The 13,445-nt window shown below is 38.8% G+C and overlaps 1 protein-coding gene across 4 annotated transcripts in view; it reads right to left on the reverse strand.

Moving 5' to 3' along the window:
- Window positions 1–13,445, reverse strand: part of dync2h1 (dynein cytoplasmic 2 heavy chain 1) — a 108,178-nt gene that overhangs the window by 7,144 nt on the left and 87,589 nt on the right. For all 4 annotated transcript variants that reach the window (XM_078246350.1, XM_078246348.1, XM_078246349.1 and 1 more), the window contains 6 exons: window positions 11,292–11,367; window positions 10,737–10,963; window positions 9,902–10,006; window positions 6,375–6,491; window positions 4,102–4,209; window positions 3,438–3,539 (listed from right to left, as the gene is read on the reverse strand). In XM_078246350.1, the coding sequence (XP_078102476.1) occupies window positions 3,438–3,539; window positions 4,102–4,209; window positions 6,375–6,491; window positions 9,902–10,006; window positions 10,737–10,963; window positions 11,292–11,367 (735 nt within the window). The remainder of the gene's footprint in view (window positions 1–3,437; window positions 3,540–4,101; window positions 4,210–6,374; window positions 6,492–9,901; window positions 10,007–10,736; window positions 10,964–11,291; window positions 11,368–13,445) is intronic.

Raw genomic sequence — 13,445 nt, forward strand, 5'->3', positions numbered from 1 at the left:
TATGTCACTGAAATTTGCAAATATTTGTTAATATTTTCCAATCAGTGTTAATGACGCTAGAAAACAAATATTCTTCCAAAGCTATTGGCACCCACTGAAAGCATACCCGAGTATAGATTACAATATATTTATTTAATCATTTTCAGCTGCATTTAGTGAAAACAAAAAATCTAAAGGCCTAGTACACGTTTGTTTGATACTAGAGATTGTTTAACCTTAAATCAAAAAGCCATCTCTGCATCAGTCCTAATGTCTTGTGGTGATATTTATTTTTATGTTTTGCAGCGCTCTCTTGTGATGCTTAAGTAGTTTCCAAGAATCTAATTATTTTTTACTGCACAGCTGAGCAGAGGGGCAATGAAGCTGATCCCTCCAGAGCTGTGACTGCCATACTTTTACAATAAAACAACCCAAAATGGTCAATTTTCCAAATATATAAATCACTTCACCAGCTGTTTCTGTTCCTCTTTTCTGGTTGAAGCTTGTCTAATCAGTGATGGTTGGTTAAAACAGAAGTCTAACACAATGCCATGTGGTTGGAGACTTCAATCCGCAGCGTTGAATATAGTCTGGTTTAACGGAATTACATTTCCAGGAATACTGCGTGACATCCATTGCCTTCTACTTTCTTTGTGTTGCGTTCTTAAACTCTGTTCGACCAGGGAAACAACAACAAACTTCGAGCTAGCAAGCCAAACGCTGAAAAAGGCAAGTTTCTAAGAAAATGTGGATCGTGCAACAAGACAGGCCTGCTTGGTTCTTTTGGGGAATGATTGTAAAAATGTATGAAGAATATGTTTACAGCATTAACTATCTAACTGTGACGTTTTGGGACTGATTGGTGGGGATTGCTATGGACGAAGTACACACGGCGATACACTGGTAAAGCAAATTACTTTTAACCATGTATCCCGCTAATTTAAATAGATCATGTTACTGTATTGTGTGAACAGTAACTTAATTTAATAATGTATGTGGCGTTTTCTTTTGCGGGTGCAAAAAAGGCTAAAATCCTCTCCATAACCACTGAGTCAAGAAACTTAAAAGTCCAATATGTAATATATTTACTGTATTAAATCAAAGAATGACCACAATATGTCATCAGATATTAAGGAAACATGCTAAGTTGAAATACTATCTTCTCTGACAACAATGCTAAAGCCAGTATTTTCTCCTTTGAAAATACTGCTGTTTTGGCTGTTTTTGTTCTGGTCTGTGTGTTGTTTTCAACTGCTCATTTTGACACCTGGGTTGCCAAACATGAAACACAAACACGCTAAAACAACGTGCTGGCTGCAACTGTAGCAGCAACCAAACAAACTGGATTACCAGAGATAGATTCATTCTACCTGACCTAAAAAAAAAACTCAGCATCTTTCTTAAAGACAAAGACATGGTAAAACATGGATAAATATTGGAGATGCATTTAAAAGATGGAGACAGCTTGAACCCAAAAGGACGCCAAGTTGGATAATTTCCTCCTGAACAGGTAACTAAGCATTGAGATTTCCACGGCTACTAGTAGGGATGGGCATTTTCAGTCATTTCAACATTCAGTGAAGTGATCCAGACTGGTGCTGGCTAACACCGCCATGCTAACACGCTAACTGCTAATGTTACAGGAGGACCGGGGCAAGCGGGCCACGTCTGGTTACCATGACAGACATATGACACTGCAAGTTGGCTTCCTAATAATGGAAATGCAATCTAACTTTGGCAAAACAACCGTATAGTCTGAATTGTTGAATTGGGACACAGCTTATGTTCTCTATGGTGGCTCTGCAATGTATGGTATGTTTTGGAATATTATTGTTATAGCCTGTTATCTTATATTATAACGTTACCATCGCCAGCTTCACGGTTATGAATTTATTTTGTAGATCATGCAACAAATATTTTTATTCATCTACACATAAACTTAGACAAAGTTATAATCATATGGAAGAAAGGCTATACGTATATTTAATTTTTATATAAATTGGGGTCTGGAAAGTAGTAGAAGCGTAGAACTCTCCCCCCTGCCGTAGCCGACAAACAGTGACTGTGACCTGGGTTACTCCAACCAAGGATACTCGAGGCAACTTCTGTTCAATACACTGTGATCTAGGTCTGTTGAAACACTTCTTCTCCGGGAGAGGATAGCTGAGAAAAAGATCTGTGCCAATATTTTTGGTCATAACGAATCATCGGAATAAAAAAAAACAGGCCATGGTAAAACTCTACAAAGTTGCACTGCCCTACAAAACTAAGAAAATGCATCTGTTTGATTATTAAACAACTCATTGGAATGCTGCAATTTGATTATGCATAACACAAACAGAAAGAACGTCTAAAAATGGGTCCTAGAAATTATCAAGGAAAAAAGCTGTGCTCACTACTGCTGGGTCACAGGAAGTGTTTAACAATTTAAATAAAAGGGGGTGGGGGGGGGCATTTATAAACTTGTAAAACACAAATGAGAGCTCATCTGTTTTATATCCTGAGTAGTTTACAGGACGTCAGTCATAATGCACTACGAGGTGTCCTTATTTGTAGAAACTCACCAGGTGGATCCTAGGTTTACTTTGACCATGCACACGGATTTAGCAGGGTAAGCAAACAGTGTATTGGAACAATGTTTGGGGTGGTGTGATATGTAAGGGGTAATGTATAAATAAACAATTATAATGGACACCTAGTTTTTAAGTTTACACATGAAGAATTGTGTCTTTTATAATGCATTCAAATATGATATAGTTCAATGCATTGAATACCAATTTAATATACCACTTTGCATACATTTTCCATATCATGTTATATATTGTTTATTGGAAAAGTACTCTTATCAATATTGTGATACTGATTCCAACTACATCACAAAGCCCCTACCTGGTAGATAACACATTTCATAGCCTTGGTATTAGTACTAATTGTACTAGTGAAGGAATATGTTGGAAGATGAATATGTAGAGGGGAGAGAGACCAGGAAAGTGAGAGGAAAACATGAGAGATGAAGAGTAGAGAAAGTTGGTTGGGAGAGAGACAGGGATGAGACTAAAGACCTGATTATTAATATAAAAAGAGAGGAGGAAAGCCGTGGAGAGGGAATTATGCCCAAGGCTGCTCTCATGCGATTACAAACATAAAAGAAATAAAAGGTTGTTAGCGTATATATCTCCCTCTTAACCTCATCATATCCCCTTTATCCTCATCTAAGCCTGGGGACACACACGAGGACACATGCAGTGTTTGCTAGATGACTACAAGTCAGCTCTGTATAGCGCATATGTATGCATCCTCCTGTGGTCTCAACTTCATCACAGTATAGGAAGGTTTTACACTTCACCTCAAAAACCATATAGTGAAGAGAAAGATTCACTTCACACTGTGAAAATACAAATGATATGTATCTCAATGTATTTCACATTTACCCCCCTTCCTTCTTTCTCCTTTCTTACCTCTTGATTGAGCAGGGCAGTGGCCAGTTTCTGGACTTCAGGAGTTAGCAGTTGGGTCCCTCTAATGACTTTGCTCAGTGCAGCCAGGGATTGGTGAATGCTCTGTGAAAACACTTACAGTTACGTTTACATACTGTGCCAAAGTTTTAGTGCATTGGTACCTGGGGTGTCATTTGACATCCTGCCATTTGATTGCTGTGAACTGGTTCATTATGACCAGCACTGTGATTGACTGATAGGGCTTCTTATTTTCATCTGATTACTTTGCTGTCTTAAAGAAATCAGATGCAAGTAGTGTCTTGCATTAAGGAAAGTATTCAGTATCCAGAATAACAAGTTACATACAGACATACAGTTTAAAATGAGCAGTCCAGGAGAAGATGAATTACATTACCTAACTATTCATGATTCACACTAATATCATGCATTTTTATGAAGCGAAGCCCATTTTCCATAACTCTTAACATTTTAACATATTACACAATACACAGTATTGCAAAGTACGGGCCCTATGCTATTTGATAAACGTTGTGCCAAATTACAAATTTTCATTAAACACCACCCAATGACAATGTTTTCCTTTTTGACAATGTAATGCAGGGGTAGCAATCATTTCTGAAGTAAAATGTTTGTAGTTATTAAGAGCACTGGTTATCTAACACACCTGGACCAAGCGGATGGCGTTGAACTGCTCCAGAGCGATAAATGACAGGACCGGTGATCCCTGGCCTTCTGTAGGTGGGGCCACTTTTTGGTGGATCAGAGTAGAACCCTGATAGACAGTAGACAGACAGAAAGACATATCGGCATATTGACAGGATAGACGGATAGATTGCTAGAGTCACGTTTAAAAAAAGGGGGGATAAAAGGTTGTGCTGAAGGAAGCGAGAAATCCATGCTTTATCTACAGACGATGCAGCAAATATAACTAGATGACCCTCATTCTAATTAACTAAGAGTTATAGTTTTTTTTTACCTTGGGCTATAGTGCTTCAAGGATTGCTGTATAATATTGTCCTAGCATTGCTTTATGCCCCTCATATCGCTGGAGCCTTGTTAGCATTACATTAACTTATCAGTCTACTCAAATTGGTGGCTACACACAAGCACAGCCATAGTATTATTAAGAGTAAGACATATTATGCATTTTGTAACTGCTGCTGTGCATCACCATGCTATTGGTTTTCTTTTAAATGATTTCCTCCCTTACGACTGTATATTTTCCTTAACTTAGCATACATAAACTAAATTCTACCATTCTTGGTTCGTCCACACTTTTAAAATGCAACCAAATGGGGAATTGTCTCTCTCTCTCTGCAGTGCAAACCAGGGGGCAATTTCTTTATATTAGTTAACACTGGTGTTCCTGTTTACAGTTGTGTACAAACACAAATACATAGATAAAAAAACAAATATGCACACACTCTGATATCTTGTTGTATTCTGTTGCAGATATCACACTCTGTACCTGATTCCTATTTTGTTTACCTTGCATCTACTCAGTAAGAGGCAGAGTAGTAGTAGTAAGATGGTAGGACTGTGACGATGGAGAAATGGAGACATGGAGAGCGAAAGATAAATGACACAATGATAAAAAATAAAAAAGCTGGTAGGGCGGGATTCAGCTTGACTACAGCTCTGCTGTTGTCTGTATTCAAAAATGTAACTTAACAGCCAAATAGACTGTCTCTGCTCCTTCCCGCGATCCAGACTACATAAAGATTTGTCAAAATAAATACATACATATCTTCACACACACAAACAAAATCATGCACACAGAGTTTATAGACGCAGAAATGCACATGGCCATACATACAAAAAGCATGCACGCACACTTAGGTTGAACAACAACCTTTACACACACACACACACACACACACACACACACACACACACACACACACACACACACACACACACACACACACACGCACGCACGCACGCACACACACACACGCACGCACACGCAACACTTCGGGGAACACACATTAGCTGATGGTCAAACACAGAGGGTTAGCTGACGACAAAGGGCCTGTTAATTGAAAGCAGTCAGAGGTAGATTGTGATCTATGGGAAGCTAGCTGGTGATACAATGGCAACAATTTACAGTCAATCATTCTCTTCTCAGTGGGTACAAAACAACTCTGCCTGCAAGGGACTGAGAGAGAGAGAGCACGAGAGAGAGAGAGATAGAGAGAGAGAGGGGAAGAGGGGGAGAGAAAGAGAGAGAGGGAGGAATAGGCACAAATGAGAGAAAAGGAGAGGGAGAGCATGTGTGATTTACGGCATGAGAGTGAATAAAAAAGAGGCAGAGCGAGAGAGCGGGAATATGGTGGCTAAATTATTTAATGTAGAGGTAGATGTCCTTTTCATTTGAAAAGGTGCCGGTCTCCAAGCAACCGCACACAGCAGTGCTGCCTGACAAGGCAAGCCAGTGGCTATCACACACAGTGCTCAATTAGACTCTACTAATTTTCAATTAGCTTTCACAGACAAGTTGCTGCTGTATGGGCAATGTTAAAACAAGGTTTTACATACAAATAAAGACTAGCATGGAACTGTCAAAGCTCGAAAAGAACTACAAAAACGATTTACGAATCTATTTCTAAATACTTAGCAGGTACTATAATGAGTTATATGACAAATGGTATAAGATATGTAGCAATTATAGAGTTTGAGGTTTTGACAGCAAAAGTAAATCACTAATTTCAGTGATGTGGAGATAATGATATGATCTCCAGGCATCTTAACACAGTATTGCTATTCCAATTTAAGGACTTGAGGTTAAGAGTCACATACTGAGAGATCTTTAAACTTTTTAATCAAGTTGAAATGTAGTGGCAGCTTAGCATAGGGATTCATTCTGGCTGGAGAGTTTTCAGTTCAGGGAAAGCAATAAGAAATGTAGGAAACATCAACTGGAAAAAAAGAACTGACCTGGTTGAGTTTCTTCCACAAGTAAAGGACGGGTGAAAGTCCATTCGACCAGAGCTCCCTGTCGAACTTTGAACCTATTGCTACTGAGCGGCTCAGGACACGCAGTTGGGAAATCACCTGTGAGTCAATAAATTAAAAACAAACAAAAAAATAATTAATTTAGCAAAGGTGTTGTAGAAATGTCACAGTTGTTTCCTAAATTAGCAGTGAGTGTTCCATTTATTTATGAGACAGGTCCTGTTATAAAAGGTCGTCCAAAAATAAATGGTCATTCTTTGCAACTCCCTTAATATAATTAGAAGTAGAACTTTGAATAATGATAAAAAGCTCACAATTTATACAAAAAAATTATGTGTGGTATTTACTAAATCACCCCTGTCTTCTAGAGAAAATATTGCAAAATGTAAATAGAATAAATATTCACATTTGCTAATTTCACGCAAAAGCAATGTATGACATAAAAAGAAAAATCTGTGTTAGTTCTTGACATACTGTAATCAAATGCCATTGACATCACTAGTGGCTACACTCTCCAGTGACAGTCAACACTGTTTCAGATCCTGGAATATTACAAGTGAAAAAAGCTCAAACCCCAAACACAATTCCTAACAGCTCTTACACACCTAATCAAGCATGGTTAGCTTCGGGCTTAGAGTCTTGGATAGTATTTTTATCATGACTGCAGTGTGTGTGTTTTGTGCATTAGTGTGAGTTTCTATACATGTGTGTCTGTTGTGGGGAAGGCAAAGTGTCTGATAAATGGCTTTCATTTGGTCCAGGAGAACTCTTTACTAACACCTGCTTTATCTTCTTTGCTCAGGAGGGAAAGTGTGCATATATGTGTGTGTGTGTGTGTGTGTGTGTGTGTGTGTGTGTGTGTGTGTGTGTGTGTGTGTGTGTGTGTGTGTGTGAGAGAGAGAGAGAGAGAGAGAGAGAGAGAGAGAGAGAGAGAGAGAGAGAGAGAGAGAGAGCGGGGGAGGGGATAAAACACTAGATAGCTAATCTAGAACTTCACCCTGACAGCAGTAAAAAATAAGGGCAGTTGAGGATGGAGATTTAAAATATATTGGGGTTTTAATATGTCGAGATTTACTCTTATCTCAACCAGTGACAACCAGGCAGCAACTGCATTTACCGTAATAACCAACTGGCAAGAAAGAATTACGAGACAATGTTTATGTGCAAGGGAGCACAGTTTTAATCGCACTGGGTGCAGTCATTTTAGTTCAGGCTTTCACTTATAATTCAATGTAATCCAGGATTGTGGTTCAGGGTTTTTTATCAGGGGACTATTTCTCAGATGGCATTCACTAAAGACATCTACTGAGCAGTAACAAACACAAGCACGGGTGCTATTATACCCAGTTATATAATGGAGCTATCACTGAACAAAAGTACATTCAGAGGTCATTTATTCGGATAAGATGGGGGAAAAGATACCTTCTTGAAACACATTTGTTTGTAGGATAATATCCCAAGGATACACTTTCACTTGCTAGTCAATACTTATACTCAAAATACTCACTCATCATTTGCATTACACATAAGAACACATGTCTGTAGGCCCAAGGGAATCCTCTGTAGACATTTAGGACCCCTCTGACCCATGTTAGGTCATTCCCACTGAGCCTATGCATTTTTTTTAAATGGCATCCACCAACACGCTCCCTTGTGTGTGTGTGTGTGTGTGTGTGTGTGTGTGTGTTACTGTGCCTCTCTCTCCACTTATCTCCCCGACTTGTGATCATCTCCCCTCCTGCTGTCATTTGTCACGTTCATGCTCTCTCTCTCTCTCTCTCTCTCTCCTCTCCCTAAAGACCCTTGTAACTGTAACACACACACACACACACACACACACACACACACACACACACACACACACACACACACACACACACACACACACACAGCCTTGTGGGAGTTGTGTGAAACTAGCTTGGTGGTTCCAGGGATCAGAACCACACTATAACCATAACACCCACAAAAGGACTGTATACACAAGCTGTAATGGTTCAGCTTGGTTTAAATATTTGCTGAGATCATCACTCCCTTTCATTTTTGCTATATTGCCACGAAGAGGTATATGTTCTGTTATGAAAAATAGTGAATGAATGTTATATGTTGCATATTTCACACGCCATCCTGTTTCTCTTCCAAACAATCTCTCTTTCTCCCTCTCTTAAACACACACACACACACACACAAATGCACAACACATACACACAACAGTGAAAGAACACATTAGGTGCATATGTGAGAGTGTGTTGCGTTGAGTTACATCAGAATCTGCAGTGACCATCAAACACTACACACACACACGCGCGTGTGCGCGCGCACGCACACACACACACACACACACACACACACACACACACACACACACACACACACACTCACACTCACAAATAGTAATTATTCATGACAACATGTAAACAGACAGAAAGCCAAAAAATATCAGGCGCACACGTTTGGTGACCCTGTCTGCATGTCAAGCAAATTCAAGGTTGAGACACTCTACCCTCAGCTTTATACTTACTTACTTGTCTAACCTCAAACTTTTAGCGAGTAATTCTGTAAATGAATCGTCCTTTCCCTTTTTAAAGACTGTTGAACATTACACTGTTTGTTAACATTACATTATTGCTGCAGTATACTTTTTAAAATCAGATTACACTTACAAACACAATATCAACATAACCTTGACAACAATAAGAACAGACATGATATTCATTGTGATGGATTACACATCTAAACCTTGTTTTACGTCTCAGCAAAGTGAATTCTATCTGATAGTGAAATAAATGGAAATGGATGGCTGTCTGATAAAATGCTTTAACCTTAAATTGAAGTCTTGACCCTAAAATAAACTGCTTTTATGTCTCCACAATGGAGGTGGTTCCCCGCAACATGACTGGGGTTGTGAGTTTGTTTGAAGGGTAAACACACACATATGAGTTCTGCTGAACCAGATGATTCTTCAGCTATACTACATTACATAACTGTCTTTTGACAATAATTAAATGGATGAGCAATAATTTCTTAGAGTTAAACGAGGACAAAACTGAAATCCTACTCGCCTCTCCACCACTCCTTTCTTTTAAAATGTTGTATTTTACTTGATTTTATGCATTCTATGTATTTTTTGTCAGGTGTGTTTTATTTGCCATCATATTTACCATTAGTTATGGTATTCTATACCTGTTTTTATTTTACAATGATTCCCTGTTTTTATGCTAATTTTATGTCAAGCAATTTCCTTATTGTAAAGAACTTTGTGTGAAAGGTGTTATACAAAAAAAGTTATTATTATTATGTTTTAACTCACAATCAAACACACATACACAGAGTTTATACTGATAAAACACAAAAAACTGCAATGCCACACAACTATGTTTCACATACATTCTGGTAGAGTAATCACCTATGTAATTAGTAGGAAGTGATGGAGGTTGTGGTGGTGGTGTGTGATGTCTTTGTGGGAAAAAGCAGGTAGCTGTATGTGTACGAGTGTGTGTGCGTGGGTGCACCTGAGAGCTGATGATTCTCTGGGAGGATCTCTCTATGTTGGCAGGCAGACCAAAGAATGCAGGTCTGTCATCCTCTGGGAGATTCTCTATTACGCTGCGATAGTCCTGGGAAGACACACAGACAGATACTGTACAGGTCACACACAGAAATGCACCCACTTGCCCATATAAAGAGAGATAGAATGTGACCATGCTGCCTATTTTTTATAATGGCTCCAAGACACATTTCCACGCCACTATATTGAAATTGTAAAAACGTGAAGCATTCATGTTAGATTGCAATGTGGGAGTATAGCATAATGAATGCTATATTGTCCTTTATTAAGTGTGTTGTTTGTACTGTACTTCAAATGAAAAGACATCTTATGAACAGTTTTGGGCATGTGCCCCCTTATTTTTTGTGTATACTAAGCTGCATCAACAGACGACAAAGCATTAGACTAACAAAACCAATTGTGTAAACTTGAGGCTAACTAATTGGATTTATTTGTAGTGGCTACTTTATAAACCAACTTAAAATCAAGCTAACATAACTTCAATACTGACCAAACCACCAATAGTAAATCCAGTCAGTGAAAAGCTGGCTGCATTAATTCCATACCCTTTCTTTGAATTGTTTTTGCTTCTCTGAAAGTAAACCTAGGACCAGCAGCTTAAGCTTTAAAGTACAGAAGAAGAAAAAAATAGTGCTCCTTTTATTTCTCTGCGGCAATTAATTTCTTGAAAATCTTTGCGAGCCATACATACACCACCTACTGTATGCCTGCAACTTCAAAATAAAATGTGTGCTTGCTAACTGCATGTGTTACACCACTGTGTCAACTTGACAACCTACCAATACTGAGCAAGAGTTCGGGAGGCTGATCTGAGATGGAAAGAAGCGAGCTCCTCCTTTGCTCTTTCTCTGACCAGCTGAGATGGAGGACGAGAGGAGACGTGCAGAGAAGAACTGCTCCAGGTAGGAGCGTAAGATGCGGAGGTCAGAGGGGTTGTCAATCCGTCCACCATATATGGCACTCTCCAACAGGCCATGGACAAACTCCCACTGGAAAGGTTTACCCCCTTGGACACAGACACAAAGAAAGCTATAAACATATGTAATGAGTGCACACAGAACAAAAGAACACTAACGTAGGCTAACGTGTATGCGTACACACACACACACACACACACACACACAGACACACACACACACACACGCATTCAGAAAGACGGGGAGATACAATGAAGGGATTACATGTGCACTGCATAGAAATGCAAATGTTGCATCGTGCAGCTCATGCTCTATCAGGGGAAGTTTAAATTAAAGAGGTTATTGCAAATAATAACAAATAATAAAACAGAGCAGAGCTCTCCACTGCATTGTAATGTTTGTTACCAGCCCTCCTACCTTCAAAAAGTCTGTCGATGATCTCAAAGCCAGCACGGAGGTCCGACATAGAAAACTCATAGAACTTAGTCCAACCCTGGATAAAGCACAGAGGAGGGGGAATAAGCACAAACATTACAATATATTTATTTTACTACATGTACAAGACACAAGCTCAAGTACTAATGGGTTACTTTTAGAATTTGTCAACCAAACAGTAATCTCTCATCACACATAGTGTTTGAGGATTAAAGTATCATCCCTCACACATATTCCCTGTCCGAATGCTTATCAGTTAAGAGTGTGTTGAACGTTGATATATCTTTCAATCTAATATAATTTCTCTTGTGACTCTCATTTTTAGGGTAACTATCCACTGTGTGTATAGGCAATACTCGAGACCATTAAAACATACATACATCTACTTGCCTCTGTAATGATCAGCTCAAATATTACACATTTACACTCATTGATACCTTTCAGTAATCCAACACAATGAAGGATTTGTAATACAGCCCCAATATAAACTTCCTTAATAACCTGTAGAAGGGAAATCCCCAGTAGCTGCTCAGTGAAGGATACTACATTTAGACTACTATTCACTTCCTCGACTTTTACCGTCTGGTCACAAGTTGTTATAATATGTATAATAATAATAATTGTTATATTGTCATAATGTTAGTGAGTAAATCACAAAATTAAGATCAGTCCAGTTTTTGCAAATACAGAGACATTATACACTGCTTTAAACTACAGGGAGTGAAGACAATAGCACTGAGGCTTCAGGAAAGAAACTGCTGCAATCAGACAACAACACATATGCACAAACAGAACACACAGAACACACACACACAGTATAACAACATTGACCACCAAGTGTTAAAAAATAATTGAGTGTGAGGCAGTCTCAGTTAGTGTGTTTGTTGCACTTCACTGCTATTCAATCAGCAGTTGTAATCTGCCCACTGATGCTGTAGGTGGATGAGGTGAGGGGTGGAGGAAACGTGTGTAGGCATGTTCAGTAATTCTTTGAATGATTAAGTATATGTTGTTTGTTCAGTAATGTTGTGCTAGACTGTGTATTCACAGGTAGTGGGGCATGTTTCTACTACAAAGTCTTGATTGATTGATTGATTGATTGATTGATAGATAGATAGATACTTTATTCATCCCGAAGGAAATCTTAGGAATAAAGTATCTATCTATCTATATAGTCTATATATAATATAGTCTCATTCATTGTATGGGTCTTTTAAAGATGACTGTGTATGTGTGCTTATGTGTGTTTATTGATTGTGTGTGCACATGTTTTCAATTACTTTGTGAGCACTTGGAATAGTGAGCTACCTACAGTAGTTCACCAGACACAATTAGCCACTCTTTTGTTCTCTTATGGCAAACAAACAAAAACCCTGATCTTCCTCACACACACACACACACACACACACACACACACACACACACACACACACACACACACACACACACACACACACACACACACACACACACACTTTCTTTTATTTAGGCTGTACATGTGAAAACCTGTCTGTCTCTCTGCATATTCATATCTCCTCTTTTCTCTTCCGTCCCTTTGCCTCTCAATGTCTATTCCTCTGTCTTTTTAAATGAACTTGTTTCTGCCTTTTCAGCATGTAAAAAGGATGAAAACAGGGAGAGAATAAATGACAAAAGGAGAAAGGGCAGCAGATGAAGAGAGTAGAGAGTAAGCGATGGTCGAGTGGACGAAAGTAGCTGTGATTTTGAATAATTAGGCGATCATGTTCTTGGATGAGGAATGACATTACCATATCAAATAAAAACACCAGAGATTCAGTGTGAGAGAGAGAGAGAGAGAGAGAGAGAGAGAGAGAGAGAGAGAGAGAGAGAGAGAGAGAGAGACTAGGTAGGGAGACAGGCTGATTCATTTCTACCTCCAAGGTTGCAAATGACAAAATAAATAGTCTGGTTTTCTAATGATTTATTAATAGAGCTGTTGTTCAAAATTAGGAAATACTGTGTTCAGTCTTCAAACATCTTGAGTTGATTCTGGCACAGGTAAAACACACCATTTTGCTTTATTTAGAGCTGCTGTTAGACTGTTAAAGCTGAGATACACGTCAGTTTAAAAATAATAGTAACTACTATATGCAGTGGGTCAATAAAATCCATTTT

This window comes from Sander vitreus, chromosome 3 (assembly GCF_031162955.1).
Source record: "Sander vitreus isolate 19-12246 chromosome 3, sanVit1, whole genome shotgun sequence".
Lineage (NCBI taxonomy): Eukaryota > Metazoa > Chordata > Actinopteri > Perciformes > Percidae > Sander > Sander vitreus.